The sequence below is a fragment of the Ambystoma mexicanum genome, chromosome 2q (genome assembly GCF_040938575.1).
Source record: "Ambystoma mexicanum isolate Mex_15411 chromosome 2q, UKY_AmexF1_1, whole genome shotgun sequence".
Taxonomy (NCBI): domain Eukaryota; kingdom Metazoa; phylum Chordata; class Amphibia; order Caudata; family Ambystomatidae; genus Ambystoma; species Ambystoma mexicanum.
In genome coordinates, this window is record NC_090924.1 from 578,559,588 (window position 1) to 578,576,999 (window position 17,412).

At 47.3% G+C, this 17,412-nt stretch overlaps 1 protein-coding gene across 9 annotated transcripts in view; it reads right to left on the reverse strand.

Moving 5' to 3' along the window:
* Positions 1–1,070: 1,070 nt before the first annotated feature.
* Positions 1,071–17,412, reverse strand: part of NUB1 (negative regulator of ubiquitin like proteins 1) — a 1,721,658-nt gene continuing 1,705,316 nt past the window's right edge. For all 9 annotated transcript variants that reach the window (XM_069647724.1, XM_069647720.1, XM_069647723.1 and 6 more), the window contains one exon: positions 1,071–3,873. In XM_069647724.1, coding sequence (XP_069503825.1) covers positions 3,686–3,873 — 188 coding nt within the window. In that variant the 3' untranslated portion in view covers positions 1,071–3,685. The remainder of the gene's footprint in view (positions 3,874–17,412) is intronic.

The window sequence follows — 17,412 nt, forward strand, 5'->3', positions numbered from 1 at the left end:
TGTCACTTGGCTCATTGAGGAATGCTATATTGTTATTTCTAAGGAGAAAAATTACAGATTCTGACCAATATAATGGCAGGAAGATACAAATTAAATAAGCTACTGCAAGGTAGATGGGAGCCTGGGGGACATCAAAGGACAGGTTTTTGCTGAAACAGTACATGTGCTCTCATTAACCATTTTATTGTACAAATGCTGCTGGGCAAAGTATGGTCTGGTCCATGCCCTGACTCAAAATGACATCAATTAGCCTGCAGGAAGTAGGACGTACAACTACCAGTCGGGCTGGAGTTTCTGAACAACAAATACAAGTAAAATAATGTATTTCTTTTAATAAAGCCCTTGTTTAAACATTCATACATTTTAGTATAACTGAGGGTGGTAGTAATACTCATTGCAATGTTACTCATATTTATGACATACAAGGAATGAAAAGTTCAGTGTGTCTTCCCAATGGTTATACCTCTGACCTGAAGGGCTTCATTTCGCTACCTGAACTATCTTATTTTACATGAATGTTATATTTGTTTTATTTGTAAAAATAGCGACAACACTATTGCTTATTTTGCATAAAACCCATAATCAAACAATAGAATGCATAACTCATAAATGTATGAAACCTTCACATTCATGTACCATCACCAACATAACATAGTTCAAACCAAGTCAGGGAATACTCAGCTTTTTAATCCACTTTATTTAGTTTTCATGTGTTGGTTATCACACACTTCCCATCATTTCACTTCATCAGGAGGGTCCCTAAAAGTGACTAACTTCATCTGTATTTAAAGGTGTAGTATAAAAACTAATAATCATTTAAACAACACTTACAGGTTTCCACGCTGCCATTATCAAAGGTGTACTATAAAATATGGTAGGCCATAACAAACTCACATTGTAATGACCTACTTCGAAGAATAGAAACAGAAATCAATTATGAGCCATAATTCTGATAGTCATAACAATGCTTTCTAACAAAAGCTATCCTAAAATCATTTATATTTAAAGTGCAGCTGAGAAATTACAATACAAAGTCAATATTTCAGTAGAGTCAATTAAAACACAGACAATTTGTATGACTAAAGAGTTTGGTAATTAAAGCCAATTTTTATTTCTAATAAATGATAATAAAAACATGAAAACAGGTACAAGAAGAATTTCAGAAAAGTGCTTACAAACATTGTTATAGCAAGACAATAAATCAATCCTGCCACGGCAATTCCCAATAAATGCTCTAGCAGGCACATTACGCTTTATTTTAATGCTTGGCAAATGGCTGCCCACATAAGGTAATGTGCAAAAAGACAATTAAAACCACAGTGAAACTTTAAAAAAAAAAACAAGCAAATCCATTGCCAATTTTTTAAAGATAACAGCTTGTACTTGGCTTGGTTAGTCTTGTATGCATAGTCTTCTATGCTATACCAGTGTAGATCAGCAAATGTAATATCTATAGGTACAAAGTACATTCATGGATTTGTATCTTTTATACCAATAGAAGATGATGTACACATTTCTTTATGTTTTGATCAGGATAGGATGGTACAAATGCTGCAGTCAACATTCTTGATACAGTACAATGTCTGCATAACTCAAAACATAAGCAACTAGGGTTTTTACTCACATGTGGAATACACACGTTATACTAGTCTTGACTGAAAAAGGCTAAGTGGTAGCTGAAGAAAGAAAACGGGCAAACTGCATATTAACAAAATATTTATGAAGTAAATTATAAATTGCTACAGTTGTTTCATCAGCTTCAAAACTGTTCTCTGATTTTTGTTCCTGAGGTTGATTTCTTACTGCACATTTTTTCTTCTAATGCTTTCCGCTTCTCCCAGCAATAGTAAAATGGATCTTCGGTGTATTACTGCTTTGAGAGCTACACCAAGTCTGCACAAGGTGCGGCCATCCCAGTTAAGTTAGCAATCCAAACCCTCAAGTCATTTTTAAAAATATTGCATCATCGGAAAAACAATTTTCAGGCCTTTTTCAAATAAGAAAATAGGTTGTACAGCTAGAGTTCATGCACTAAGTATAAATGTTGTGTAAATAGAGTCCTTTATTGAATATTTAAAATACTTAGAAAGTTATTTTTTCCCAGCGTTTCCTTACAAATCACCACAACCAAAGAAAAAATGTGGTTCATTCAGTAGATGAAACTACCTTTTATGCCAGCAGCTCTACAAAAATAACATATTGCCAATTTCCCTGGATTTTGCTCTTTAAATGTTATTTCACAAAAGGTTTGAGTATACAATATTACACACAAATAACAGATTTGTTTCATTTCAACATATCCCATTTATTTGCAGTTGATGGCACAGGATAATGATGCATGGTATAGCAGCTAAGCCCACCATGTTTTGATTAGGTGCTAATGGGGTATCATAAAAGTAGCGTAATGTAATGTTGATATTTACAAGTTAAAATCAGTGTGAAATTGCAAGAACATACTTGGGTGTTGTCACATAATATATTATTGTGACAATAGTGCTTTTAACAATAAAATGGGGCACATAACGGTTAAAATAAAATGTTTTGCACAGTGCAAAGTAACAACCTCTTGTTGTAAATGCTGGATTTGATCCTAGGTCAGATACAGGCCTCTTCAAATATTCATATCTATGTTGTGCCACTGAGTAATGAGTGTTGCAATTATACACTGGGCCATAGAAAACAAGATGCTAACAATGTAAGATATAGATTTTGATATTTAAACGATTGCATAGAGAACTTATGATTGCTGCCAAACATAAGAAGCACTTAATGTTTTCTTTTTAGGAACAGTTATATTTGGCATGGTAACTATAAATGGATGCTCTGGTTACTGGGGAAATGGAGAGTATGCTACATCAGAACATTGACAGTTTTCTACAATGGTCTCTCAATATATATGACAGTGCTCGTCTTTAGAGATTGTCCTTTACTATTGTACAAGAACCTCACAAAAGCCCAGGTTGTTTACCTCACTGATTAAAATGCAATATGCAACCTTCGACAAAGATTTTCATAAGCACTCAGTGTTGTTATACATTACAGTGTACATCTTTGTTTTGCAGACTTTACAAACCATTTGGTAGAAAAATGATGCACAATTACCAAATCAGATGCAGATGCAAAATGAGGTCGAATGACAGAACACATACACTTTTTCTGTTACATCCAGAACGTATATTTCACTCTTTCATAGCTAACTATTGGCTATCTGTGTATTAATTTCTGGATGTGTGCATCTCTGCCATAAAAGTATAACTGCTAATTGATTAACATTGCAAAGCCGAGAGTTATTGGTTTCATTTTGAAGTGCATAACACAATCAAAATTCACTTTTGAGCCTGCAAGGGAATGGCATATGTTAAAGGTGAAACTCTTGTTACACAAAAAATTATCAACTACACATATAGAGATGTACATACACATAATTCAATCCTGCACGCCTGTTTGTGACAATATGGTTGTACTCGGTTTTCTCATTGCTGTCTGATTTATGCCCATAAGTGTATATTAAACCAATTAGCCTCACTTAAGCGCTGTACACATTTGAAAATTCGAAACAAATCAAAGCAAAATTGCTTATTAAACTAAGCCCCGAAGTTCACACACAGCTTGATTGACCATGCTAACTAGTATATGTTTTATAATGAGTTTAAGACCCCTACAGTCTCCCCTAGAGTCTTCATGTTTAGGCACTTGGCGACTTTGTGGGTTCTAGTTTCTCCAAGTAGGACAGATATTCTGCAATAACAATGCCCTCCTCTTCCAGAGTTAAATCAAGATAATCCTCTTCATGCTCTGGGATATCGTCCAGGATTTCCTTCACTGAATTTTCTTCTGCTTCTTTTACACTTTCTTCTCCTTCCCCTGAAGTTGCTAAAATTAAATGTAAAAAAAGTGAACATACTTTCAAGCAGAAAAAGTCAAAAAAATAAGAAACAGCACAAAAGATATTTGCAAAAATGTATTGAAATCCAAATAGCAAGTGTGAAAATCAGCATGTTTCAAAACAACAAAACATGCAAGCTTGACTGTTACATAAATGTATTCATGATGCATCTATGGCCAGAGTTTTAGTTTGCTTGTTCCAGTACAAAAACAACAACAATCTTAACATGTTTAAAGGTGGCATTGTAAAGACTGAAAAACTGCAATAACTTGACAGCGCATCAAATTACAGTCTGCAGTAAACTCCTATAGGTTAAGCTTGCAGTGGTTGCTCTACAGGGCAATACGTTTTGTTTTCAGGCACAAAGTGGTAAATTTCTTTTACTTTCTTTTTTACCTTATGTACTACCAATTACATCTTCACTGTTTACTCTAGATCCTTTAGTGATTTTCCCCAACCTGGTTTCCTCTGCATGACCCTCTTGGTCTGCTTTAATTTTCCATACTCGCATGGACAACTTGCATTCCTAAGAAAGGAAAACATATTTCTGTTGTTTGCTGATTTTAGAATGATGGTTCAGGCTCTGGTTAGCTTGTCTGAATGTTAGTAATGCTATTTGCATTAGCATGCCTGATCCTACCATATTACAGTTGAAAGCATTGCTTCACACAGCAGCGTGAGTGGTGGTCGAAGCACATATATGTGATCATTGCCCCGGGAGGATAGCTCAGCAGCAACGTGTTCGCCTTGAAAACAAGAGGACACGAAGCAACACAGGTTCGATCCCCGGGTCCGCGCTTAGAAACCTCTGGGTATTTAAACGCGTTATAAATACGCAACTAAGACACACACAAAAAAATTAATTCAATTACGCGTTTAAAAAAAAAAATACTTCCCGTAACAGCGCCTCGATGCCCGCGGGCTGTGTGAGCGCTTTAAAAATGTGAAATAAATAATATCACTCTGATTCACCTCGACTGGCTCCCTCAGGAGTTTGATGAACAGTTTAAACCCTGCTGCATTACCTTCATGGCACGTGTCTTAATAAAATCATGTTAATTGGCCAAAACAGATCAGGTAGTCTAGGGCATAACAAACAAGAAGGGCACATTTAAATGCACTAAATATATTTTTATTTTAAAAAGCTACATTTGCTAATCATGCTTTCTCTTTTGTTGCTTTCTGAATTCAGTGCTTTCTGAATTGTATGAGCTTCAGAAGAGCATTAAAACAGATATTTATTTGGAATGGTTTTCCCGACAATGTGTGCCATTTTGAAATAATCTGACATTTTGCATTGCATCAATTTGGCTTATTATTTCGAATTCCTTTTCTTAACCAAACACACTTTTAATCTATTGTACTAGTTGATGCTATTTTTTTTATTTAAATTTTGCATGGTTTACCTTAAATGAATAAAACAAAAACTGAAACATCACAAAAAAAAACACTGGCTTTATGTTAACAAATATCTTTGGATGAGAAGGAAGATAATGGAGAAAGAATCATGGCGAAACTTATTAAACAGAAGGAGAGCAAACATGTCACTCGCATGACAGGAGTAACTTTGTCACAAAAGAGACTTGCACAAAAGTCGAAGATGTGAACACAGCTTTTAAAGAATATTACCATATTTGGTACATCTCCGAATACCACCCACAACAAAAAGATATGGCATATTTTTTTCAGGCAATTAGGCTACGAAAACAAAATAATTAAAAGGGAAACAATCCAACTCAGCCTATTACGACAGAAATTTAAGTTACTCACTGTATTGACTAGAGTACTCATAGTCCATAGTCCCATTTCCTCCATCCTTGTGGGCGTTCCCCAACATGACCGGAACCTTTGGCAGCGTAAAAAAAAGCTTCCACTTTAAATTTAGTATAGCGCCCGGGTCGCGGCCTCGGCGGTTGGTACGCCCCGCTGAGGCCCCGTCCTCCGGCGCCTCACCTCAGTCCCCTATGAACACATTGGACGTTTAGATACCTGGCTACTCTTAGTACATATGAGCCCTTGGCATACCAGCAGGGGAAGGCGGGAGGTACATATGGAGAAAAGGGGACTATGTGTACTCTAGTCACTACGGTGAGTAACTATAATTACGCATACATCCTGTCCCCTTTCCTACATCCTTGTGGGTGATCCACCGAACAAGAACACAGGGTGGAGCTATGATAACCTGCCTCAGATCTAGAACAAAGCAAAAAAGTTCGTCTGAACTGGCTGACCAAACTCTGCATCGCGCAAGGAGTATCCATTGAGTAGTGCTTAAATAGCCGCCTTGCTGAGGACATTCCAAGAAGCATGTCTCAAACGCGATGGCTGTGGCCTTGGTTCGGACCGTATGGGCATGAATCCCCACAGGAACAGGTTTGCCCATGGCTGTGTACGCCTCCGAGATGGCCTCACCCATCCAAAGGGCGATGGAAGCCTTGGAAGCCTGAGAGCCGGGGGAGGTGCCCCCAAAAGTCATGAACTATGCCTCAGACTTGCTGAAGGATTTTGGCAGAGAGAGATAAAGCGCAAGGACCCTCTTGAGGTCTAAGGAATGCAGGGCCCTCTGTGCCTCTGACTGAGGGTTCAGGAAGAACACCGTCAGGCAGATCTCTTGATTCAGATGAAATGGAGAGACCACCTTGGGCAAGAAGCTTGAGTGAGTGCACAAGATGACCTTGTCATGGAGACACATGGTGAAGGTCTCACACCAGGACAACGCCTGCAGCTCACTAACCCTGCACGTAGAGGTGAGAGCCACCAGTAAAACTGTCTTTAGTGTCACCAAGCGGATGTCCACAGAGGCCATCGGCTCGAAAGGCTTGCGCTGCAAAGCTGCAACAACCACATTGAGGTCCCAGGCCGGGTGCGGCCTATGCACTGGTGGCAAAAAGCCTAGACAACCCCTTAGAGTGGGCCTTAACCACCGGGTTGGCCGCAGAAAACACATGCTTTGGGGCATTCTTGTAAGCCCCATTGGCCGCCAAATAAGTCCGGCACGCATACTCCTGAACTTCAGAACGAGCCGGAAAAGTCAGTACATCATCCAGAGGACAGGTGACAGGGTCCAGACCCTTATCACAAGCCCAATGGCAGAACCTAGTCCATTTACTCTTATACTGGGACCGAGTCGAGGGCCTCCTAGCCTGCTAAATGATGTCCCAGTTGTCACCCGAAAATTGAGCATGCTGAAGCCTCAGCTGGTCAGGAACCAGGCCACCAGAGCCAGCTTGATCGGGTCCAGATGTTCCACCGCCCGCCCTGCTGCAGCAGGAATCCCCTACTGGAGATTGGACGGTGAATGGGACCCTGGCTGCACAAATGCAGCAGATCAGAAGACCAGTGTCTTGAAGGCCAGTAGGGGGGCAACGAGACCTTGCAGGGATTCCGTTGGAGCAGAGGGGTGGGCAGGAACGCATAACAACTGCGGCAGTGCCAACAGATCTGGAAGGCGTCTCCCAGTGACCCTTGACCTACCCATGAGGTAAACTGGGGGCACTTGGCATTCAGGGAAGATACAAACAAATGCAGGTCTGCGAACCCCCAATGCTGAAAACAAGGGCAACAAGGAGTCGCTGCACAACTCCCACTCGTAGGTGTTGAACCCCATGCGACTCCGCTGATTGCTTCTGCATTGTAGTTCCCAGAATGGTGGACTGCCGAAATACAAATCCCCTCCATCAAGGCCCATTCCCAGGTCAAAACTGCATCCATGCAGAGGAGGTGGGAATGGGTGCCACCTTACTTATTCAGGTAAAACGTTGTAGTAGAATTGTCTGTCCTGACCAGAACCGACTTGTCACTGATGAGGGGCAAAAATGCCTTGAGGGCCAGGCCCACTGCCCTGAGCTCGAGCAGACTGATATGTAGGAGGGCTTCCGTCCTGGACCATGCGCCATTAATCGGGTAGCCCTCCAGAGTACCCCCCCAGCCGGAAAGAAAGGAGTCCGTCGTCACCACCAGGGTAGGCTGCGGTCGGGTGAAGGGGGCTCCAACTGAAACATTGCCATCCATCAGCCACCAGTGAAGATCGGGCAGAAGGGGCATTGGTATAGAAATCCTGTCTGAATGAGACCCAGTCTCCTGATCCCAATTCGCCGCCAGGTGGAGCTGGAGACGCGTCATCTTGAGGCGGGCGTGCTAAACAGTGAGCACGCAGAAGGCCATTAGGCCCATAATGTGCTGGAACCACCATACCAAGGTGGTTGTGTTGGCCGGAAAGTGCCCCATCACCTTACAAGGGGACAGAAGCCTCACGGCATAGGAAACACCGCTGAACTCTAGTGTTCCAACGCACCCCTAGGAAGACCAGTTCCTGAGATGGGCACAACTGTGACTTCCTCCAGTTGAGTGAAAACCCCAGCTGATGAAGGACATGCGCCAGTCTCTGGAGAGAGTGCACTACCCCTTTGGGTGACCCCGCCCTTACCAGCCAGTCGTCCAAGTTAGGGTATAGATGATGGCCCTACAAACGGAGAAGGCCAGCCACTGCGTTCCTCAACTTTGTGAAGACAGGAGGGGCTGAGTTCAGGCCGGAGGGCAGCACCTTGTACTGAAAGTGGTACGACATAATCATGAATAGTAGAAACCTCCGATGCGGTTGATATATGGGTACATACAGGTACGCATCCTTGAGGTTCAGGGAACCCTGCACGCAGAGACTCGGTTATGTGCCTGGGAGTAATCATCTTGAAGTGCTCCAGCAGTAAAGACAGATTTAGAAATGACAGGTCCAGGACTACCCTCAGGCCAGCCTGGTTGTTCTTGGGTACCGCAAAAATCTTGGAATAGTAACCAAAACCCCTGTCTACAAGAGGAATTGTTTCTATAGCCTGCATCTCCAAAAGCAAAAGGACCTACGGTAAAAGAGCCGGGGACCACATCTGACGAAGAGGAGGAGAGGATGGAAGAGGCATAGGAAGAGGAAGACTGAAGCCCGGGGAGACTACAGAGAGGATCCACGGGTTGCTGAAGAGACGTTTCCAGGTGTCCTGGAGCAGAGCCAAACTGCCCCCACAGGTGAGATGTGTTGACCGACCTTGATGTCACTGCTCTTTGGCATCAGAGGCAAGGCCATAGGATAGGAAGCCGAAAAACCCACGCAACGTCCTCTGCTGCTTCCTCCTGTTGTCGCTGGATGACCTGTCAGAACCCCTTGAAGCCAGAGAAAGCGCAGGTTTTTAACTCAGTCCTGCCCTGGGATTGAGGGAAGGATTTCTGACCAGGTTTTGTCAGGATGGCCAATGACTTGGCGGTTTGAGTGGAGGTTTTCTTCTTCGTCAATTCCTCATTGGTGGACGAAGGGAAAAAGGTCCACACCCTCAAAGGGCAGATCCAGGATCCGCTCCTGCACATCAGATGAAAACGTTGTGGTGCGCATCCACGCCGTCCCGCTAATCTTGACCGCAAGGCACAGCCCTCTGCTGGCTGTGTCGATGCACGAGACAGAAGATGCCATGAGGTCCTGTGCAATGGCCCGGGTTTCGGACAGACCGGCCTTGAAGGAGGCTTGCTTGTCCGAAGGGAGGTTGCAAAGAAATTCCCTGAGCCCCCTGTGTAGGCTTGCCACAGATGCAGTCCTGAGATGGAGTAACAGCATTTTCTCAAGGACTTTGTCATCCTTGGAGAGGAAACTGGAGGTGGTTCCCGTGGAGGAAGACGACAGACGATGGTTTAGAATACAAGGTCACAGGAACCACAAATGAATGGGGCTGCAGGTGGGAGGCAAGGAGGATTGGCTCCCGTCCGTCAGCCTAAACCTTCTGTCCAGCTTCTAGTTCATCTGGGCGTTGTCCCTGGGCGGACCTGTGCTAGCACCCCCGACTCCTGGGGGGCTTCCTCAGGAAGAGGGACCCCCCCCCCCCCCAAGAACTCCACCAGGCCCAGAAGTTGGTCATGAAAGTCATTAACGGCCGCTGAGGGTTCATAGTCCTAGGTGTCAACATCATCATCGTTGCCATCGAGGTGGGGGAGGTGAGAACAACCGGTGGCGCCTGAAACAATGGAGGGACCGGCACCAGGAACCGGGGGTTCAAAAGGAATGGGAGGATTACCCAGAGGAGGGGGCCGGTGCAGCGCCACCTGTGGGATGACCTCCTTCACAGTGTCCTACAGGAGCCCCTTCAACTGAGGGAATGCATGAGGAGGAGGAAGTGCTCAAAGAAGCAGTCCTCACAAGCCGGCATATCCCTAGGGGCCCGGCCCTTGCAGGCGTTGGGCTTCTGCTCCTGGTCAAAGCGCTGAGGCGCCTGGTGCGTGAAGCCGTATGGTTCTGATGGGTAGATGTAGCCCTGAGGGGACCAGAAAACTGCACTGTAGGATCTGCTGCCGCTTCCGGAAGGATCGGAGCTGTGATCATCCTGAAAAGCCCATTAGATGGGTGAAAAAAAACCAGCGGGCCTTGAATTTAATCCAAGATGGCCGCCGGCCTGGCAGGCTCCTCCACGTGCCCCTCTGCCATTTTGAAACCTTGCGCCACGACCTGGGCCGGAGGGCGTGAAGGCCCTGAGCCACGAGAGGCCTCAGACATGGGAGGAAACAGCTTGGGTCTTGCACCCGAAGCAGAAGCGTCGACCTCAAAGAACTCTCTGTTAGGCACTGAACTGTCAGCCGGACAGCCGGTAGTCGTAAAGCCCTGATTCACAACCTCAGAGAGTGCTCTGGCAGGCTGGGAGCCCTCGGCATCTGTGCCGGTAGCCGTGCTGGATCTAGCAGAGGACAGACTCTTGGAGGCAGAACTTGATGATGCCTTACCCCCTGGGGTAGAAGAAGAGGGCGAGCCTGATCGTCCTTCCAAGGACAGCCTGGTAGGGCCCCTGGGCCCCTCATCTTGCCAGCCGGTAGCCTGCAAGGCCTGAGGTCTGTCCCTGGGCTGCCTGGAAGAGCCCCCGGGGCTCCATCATTGTGGGCTTCCCTCTGCACGTGGACGGTACCGTAACCTTTGGGCAGCAAATAAATTGAGCATCCCCTTTAAATTTTTAATAGCACACGCCGGCCCAGCCTTGGGTTTAGACAAGCCCAGTAGCCCCGCCCTCCGGCACCTCACAACAGTCCCCGTTTGACACATTGGATGCTTGTAAACCTGGCTGCACTGACATTTAAGAGCCTGGCGCACTAGCGAGGATAGTGGGTGAGATGTATGGAGGAAAGCGGGCTTAGGACTATGAGTACTCTAGTCACTACGGTCAGTAACTGTATATATTACTCATATGTCCTGTCCCCTTTCCTCCATCCTTGTGAGTGATTCCACTCTAAACACTGAACTGGGTGATGGACGATAGCCCAGCTAGACGAAAATAGGTTCCTGAGAATCGCCTGGTCAAACTCTGTGTTCCACATGGAACTGGTGTCCAAAGAGTAGCGCCTGCAGAAAGTCGAGGGCGTGGTCCATGTCGCTGCCTTGCTGGCAGTCTCCTATGAGACGTGCCTCTGAAGAGCTGCCGTAGCTTTGGCCCTCACCTGGAGACACCTTTTTGCCCATGGCCGTGTATGCCTCCGTAACGGGCAGAACCATTCAAGAAGCGATGGAAGCTTTGGATGCCTGAGTACCTGGGGCGGAGCCACCAAACGTGACTAACATCGTCTGTGGTTTGGAAGTGGAAGAACTTCAGCACCCTCTGTAGATCAAAGGAATGCATATACTGTTCTGCGTCTGATGAAGGATTAGGGAAGAAGACCGGAAAGCAGATCTCCTGATTCAGACGAAAGTCAGAGACCACCTTTGCCAAGAACTTGGGGTGCATCCAAAGGACCACTTTGTCATTGTGAAAAAAGTAAAAGGCTCACATGCCGATAGTGCCTGCAGCTCACTGATCCTACGCGCTGAGGTGAGCGCCATCAGCAGGACCGTCTTCAGAGTTACCCATTTCAGATCCACTGAAGCCAGTGGCTCGAACGGTTTCAGCTGAAGAGCCGATAGCACCATGTTCAGGTCCCAGATGGGATAGGGCCTGTGCACCAGTGGGAAACAGTCATGACAAGCCCTTGAGGTGTGCCTTGACCACCGGTTTGCCATCAAAAAAACTCCCTCTTCTGAATTTTTGTAGGCCCCTATGGCTGCTAAGTAAGTGCGGCAAGGGTCAACCTGCCCCCCGGAGTGGGCCAAGTACGAGAGGACATTGTCCAACAGGCATGAGAGGGGATCCACCCCCTTCTCCCATGACCAATGACAGAACCCGGTCCACTTACTCTTGTATTGAGAGTGGGTGGACAGCTTTCTAGCCTCTTGTATATTGTTCCAATTTTCAGCCGACAGTCCAGCTGGCTTAAGCCTGAGCTGATCAGGAGCCAAGCTGAGAGGGCTAGTTTTCGCGGATCCGGGTGTGCCATCGCACTCTGCTGTTGCATAAGGAACCTCCATCAGCAGAGAGACCAACCCTTGCGACCTGAGCTGCAGGAGATTTGAAAACCACAGCCTGACTGCCATTAAGGAGCTATCAGGAGCAGCCTGCAGCCCACAGAAGTTCTGAAGGGGGAAGGAAGGACTAACAGCTGTGGTTGTTCCAACATAGCTGGAACGCATCCCCCAAAGAGCCCGGGCCCTGTCCCACCCATGATGTAAATAGGGGGCACTTATAATGGTCCTGTGACAATAAGAGGTCGATCTCCGGGCTACCCCCGCTGTGAGGGAGCTGCTGCTCAACTCTCATTCTTAAGGGTTGGAGCCCAACCAGCTCAATCTGTATGCTTCTGCATTGCAGTCCCCCATGAGATGTACAACTTTGATCCCAACACCTTGAGACAGAACCCATTCCTAGAATGAGACCACCTGCAAGCAGTGCGCCTGCGATCTGGTTCCAACCGGTTTGTTCAAATAGAACATTGTCGTTGTATTGTCAGTTCTGTCCAAGACCGCCTTCCCCCTGGTAAGGGGAACAAAGCCGCAGACAGCCAAGCCCACAACCCTGAGTTTCAGCAGATTTATATGGGAACTGGACTCTGCCTTGGACCACGAGCGTGAATTGAATGAATTTCCTGGTTTGCTCCATAGCCCTGCAAGGACTAGTCAACATTAGTGAGGGCGGTGGGCGCTGTTGCGCACATCTAAGATGGCTGCCTAGTTCCAGAGCTCCGGCTTCTATAAATCCTTCAAGATACACATCCTCTCTCAGGGCCGCCCGCGGAACAAACAAAGCGCGTTGTTCTGTGGCATAAGACTGTGGGCACATACTGGGAAAAATGTGGCCCGCTACGCCGGACCGCGTTGAAGATACACCGTCCTGAAGATCCTGCGGACGGAGGCTGGGACATTGACCGCCCGCGAGTTCCGGGCGATCTTCCCCTAGAGCCGCGGGGGTAGGGGCCGGATCGAGTCAGAGAGGCCACGCTTCGACCAAACTCCTGGAGGTGATCAGACCATTGCTGCCGGCTAATGTGAGGATGCCACGTCGGTATATATCGCCGCCGCGTACTGGGCACAGCGAACGCGGTGGTCCCCCGCCAACGGCCGCGTGGTGTGCAGTCGCCGTGCTACGCGGGCCACTGTTGATCCGACTCCCGTGCCTGCGGAGCTGCCCCTGGCTCCCCTGATATCTCCTGCTGGTGGAGTGCCCCTCCACATGTGGACGGACGTTAAAACAAGTAAGAACAGGTGGGGCAATGCATGAGGAGGGTGGACACCCCGAACAGGAGGGGACATTTTATCCGGCTACAGCCCTCCCTGGGCGATAACCTTTACACACCTCTCCTGCACGATAACTGGGTCTAAGCTCACTACCAATCCTGTATAGAGTCCGTACCATACGTTGGGGCGGACGGGGCTGGGGGCACTGGAAGACGCGGTCTACTTGAATCTACACATGGGCCGATACGAGCAGAAGGGAGCACGACCCAAGAAAACAGGCCCAATGGACTCCTTTGCCAATTCCCAGCCAATGGGTCCACGGCGCCCCCGTTGCAGCAAGTGGACAGTCAACCCGAGTTGCCAATGGAGGAGAGGGTGGCCCAATTGATGGCTATGGTTCAGAACGGCTTCCTAGCGGTGAACACTAAATTGGATGACATAGGGGCAACAATCAGCTCCTTGAAGGCGAGGGTGGACAAGGAAAGCACACGGATCACTGAGGCCGAAGGTAGGATCGCTATCAATGAAGACTCGATACTACAACATGGCCGCGATATTGCCCAGTTGAAAGGGGACCTCCGGAAAACCCTTGACAAATCCGAGGATTTGGAATCCCGTTCCTGGAGGAACAATATCCATCTGGTTGGGGTGGCTGAAACCTTTGGCAAAGGGTCTATGGAACGCCAGGTAGAGGCCCTTCTGAAGGCACTCCTGTGTTCCGACTCCTTTTCGGACCATTTCCTTGTGGAGCGAGCATACCGTACATCGGCGCCTCCGCCCAGTCCTGGTGCTCCACCTCGTACAATAATTGCTCGCCTTCTCAATTATAGGGACAGGGACGCTATCCTGCGGATATCCAGGGATAAGGGCACCCTATTCCACGAAAACAACAGAATCCACATATATCCGGACTTTTCCACCAATGTGCAATCACTTAGGAGATCCTATGAGCCCGTCAAGAGACAACTGAGACTCCGCCAGGTCCCGTACTCCCTTGTCTACCCAGCAAAAATGAAAATTCAGCATGGAGGCAGGGCTCACTTTTTTGAAAATCCAACCGAAGCCATGCTCTACGTTGAAGCCTCCATCCCTCTACCGCCCCGGGAACCAGAATCTGCCGCCCCAGGGCACGGTGGAGCCCGACGACCCCGCGGGGTGATGTGCTTTTTTTGATGCCACACTGCTATAATGTTTTAAATTGAAGGCCGCAGGGTGGCCCTGAATGTAAATGTTTGTTGGAATGGAACCATGCAGACTTCCTGGGTCGGCGGTCGTATGAGTGTAGCACACACCCCCAGGAGTGTGCCTCGGTTATGGTTTTAGGGGTACATCGTCCAGTTGGGATTGATGATGCGGGAGGGGGTTGGGACTGGAATAGGGATATGGTGTTGCCGTGCGAAATGCCGGGCTTGTTGGGGGAACCCATGTTTCGGGTTGTTATAGCGGTTAAAATAGAGAGTGGTTTTGCAGTGGGATACCCATTCTCCCTGCGACAGGGGCGGGAGTATGGACGTATGCCTAGTCTCAGGTACGACCATGACACAGGTCAATAAGGGCTTGAATGTTAAGCTCCTTTCCTGGAATATCCAGGGGTTAAATAACCCGATTAAGGCAAGGAAGATCACAGCAAACATCACATGCCACAACCCTCACATTCTTTTTATGCAAGAGACGCGCGCACTTGGGCAGGTCAATACTAAGCTTTTACCGAGGTGGGGGTCGCACAGGTACTATACAGAATACTCGGCACAATCCAGAGGAGTGTTGACTCTCATACACCCCATATTGTGTTTTAAATATCAGTCCAGCAAAATAGACCCACAGGCTAGATACGTACTGGTGTGGGGGGAATTGGCGGGGCACCAAGTGCTTCTGATTAATACCTATGGTCCCAATTTAGATGACCCACAGTTTTATTGCACAATACTGGATATGCTATCATCATCTGGGAGACACAAATACTCTGGGGTGGCGATTTCAACATGATATTGGACCAATCCCTGGATCGCCCATCGGCTGTCCCCAGAACCCCCGTCAAGGCCGCACTGGTAGTAACACAATTAATGGAACAGATGGGTATGGTAGACACATGGCGTGCATAACACCCAAGCGAGAAGAAATACACCTTTTACTCGTCGGTGCACGATTCTCATTCGCGCATTGACTATTGGATCGTTAGTCAGTACCTATCTGGGGCGATCTCCCAATGTGATATACATCCCCGTATCCTTTCGGATCACTCGCCGGTATCGCTTGACATTAACTTTAGTGACGTCTCCCCCCCGGCGAGAAGATGGAGGATGCCCCCTGCAATCCTAAGAGACCCCAACATATGCAAATCGTTGCATGCAGAGATTGCGGAGTTCCTAGAACTAAACGAGGGTTCGGTTGCCACTTATGCCACACTATGGGATGCATTCAAGGCCTGGGTCCGGGGAGCCATCCTGGGCAAGTCGACTGGTATGTTGAAGTCGGTATGTGAGGAGTTGGGGGTGGCCGAGACAAAAATTGACCTGTTACAGACTGAGTACAGCATCACACAGGATAAGGGAACCCTGTCGTAAATCCATACCACGCTAAAAGAATTACACAAGTTGGCCCATAGAGAAGTTCTTTATATGGCTGCACCAGCCAAAGCCCGACAATACGGGGAAAGCAATAAGGCTGGGAGATTCCTGGCCAACATGCTTAGGACTGATCGGCACCATAACCCGATCCCGAGCATACAGACACCGACTGGAGGGACGGTAAACAGAGACCGAGACATTAACTCCGCTTTTACTGAGTTCTAATCCTCCCTCTATTACAATCACGATAAAAAAAAACAAAGAGGACACGTTTCAATATCTAGATAATCTCGACCTTCCCACATTAACGGCCGAAACCCGTAATATACTAGACAGGCCAATCACATCAGAGGAGATTGCAGAGGCCATAAAAGCTCTATTGAGCGGCCGTTCCCCTGGCTCGGATGGCCTTCCAGCGGAACTATACTATACAAAGTGAATTGGCCCTGATACTGCCGATACTGCTGAAAGTGTGGAAAGAGGCAATGAACCTGCGGGTTCTCCCGGAATCGATGCTAGAAGCAATCATCACTGTCCTTTTGAAACCCCATAGACCGCCACAAGACATGGCTTCCTATCGACCCCTGTCTTTAATCAACACTGTCGCAAAAATCTTCGCAAAAGTGCTGCCACCAGACTCCTGCCATACATGCCGAACCTGGTTCATCCTGACCAGGCCGCCTTTATACATGCCCGATCCACGGCTCTCAACCTGAGACGCCTATTTAATGTTGTGGCACAGATAGACCCAGATGCCAAGGCGGCCGTGGTCGCATTAGACGCCGAGAAGGCTTTTGACTCCGTTTCCTGGGCATACCTCTTTCTGGTGCTGGAGCGGTTTGGTCTCGGCCAGTACTATATCAACTGTGTCCGATTATATACACAACCGACAGCTAAGGTCCTGACTAACACCACTCTCTCCCCGTCATTCCACCTACACAGGGGGACCATGCAGGGATGTCCCTTCTCACCCATACTTTTCGCTCTAACCATTGAACCAATGGCGGAATTCATACGTCAGAACCACTCACACAGAGGTCTTAGGATGACCGGCCCCCCTCAGATAATATCACTTTACGCTGATGACACTTTACTATATGTCAGTGACCCCAAAGAAAATGTGCAACACATCCAAAGAAAATGTGCAACACATCATGTCCGACATATATGAATTCTCAGAACACTCGGGTTATAGAATTAATGTACCGAAGTCAGAAATATTTCCCCTTACTGATGGCACGGGAGACCTAGCTGAAATAGAGGGATTTAGACCTGCCCCCACCAAGGTACGTTACCTAGGGATAATGGTCGCCAGAGATAAAACCCTGCTATATACGCACTATCATGGGGAACTGTTGTCAACCCTTTCGACCAAATTTCAGATGTGGGCTAGCCTTCCA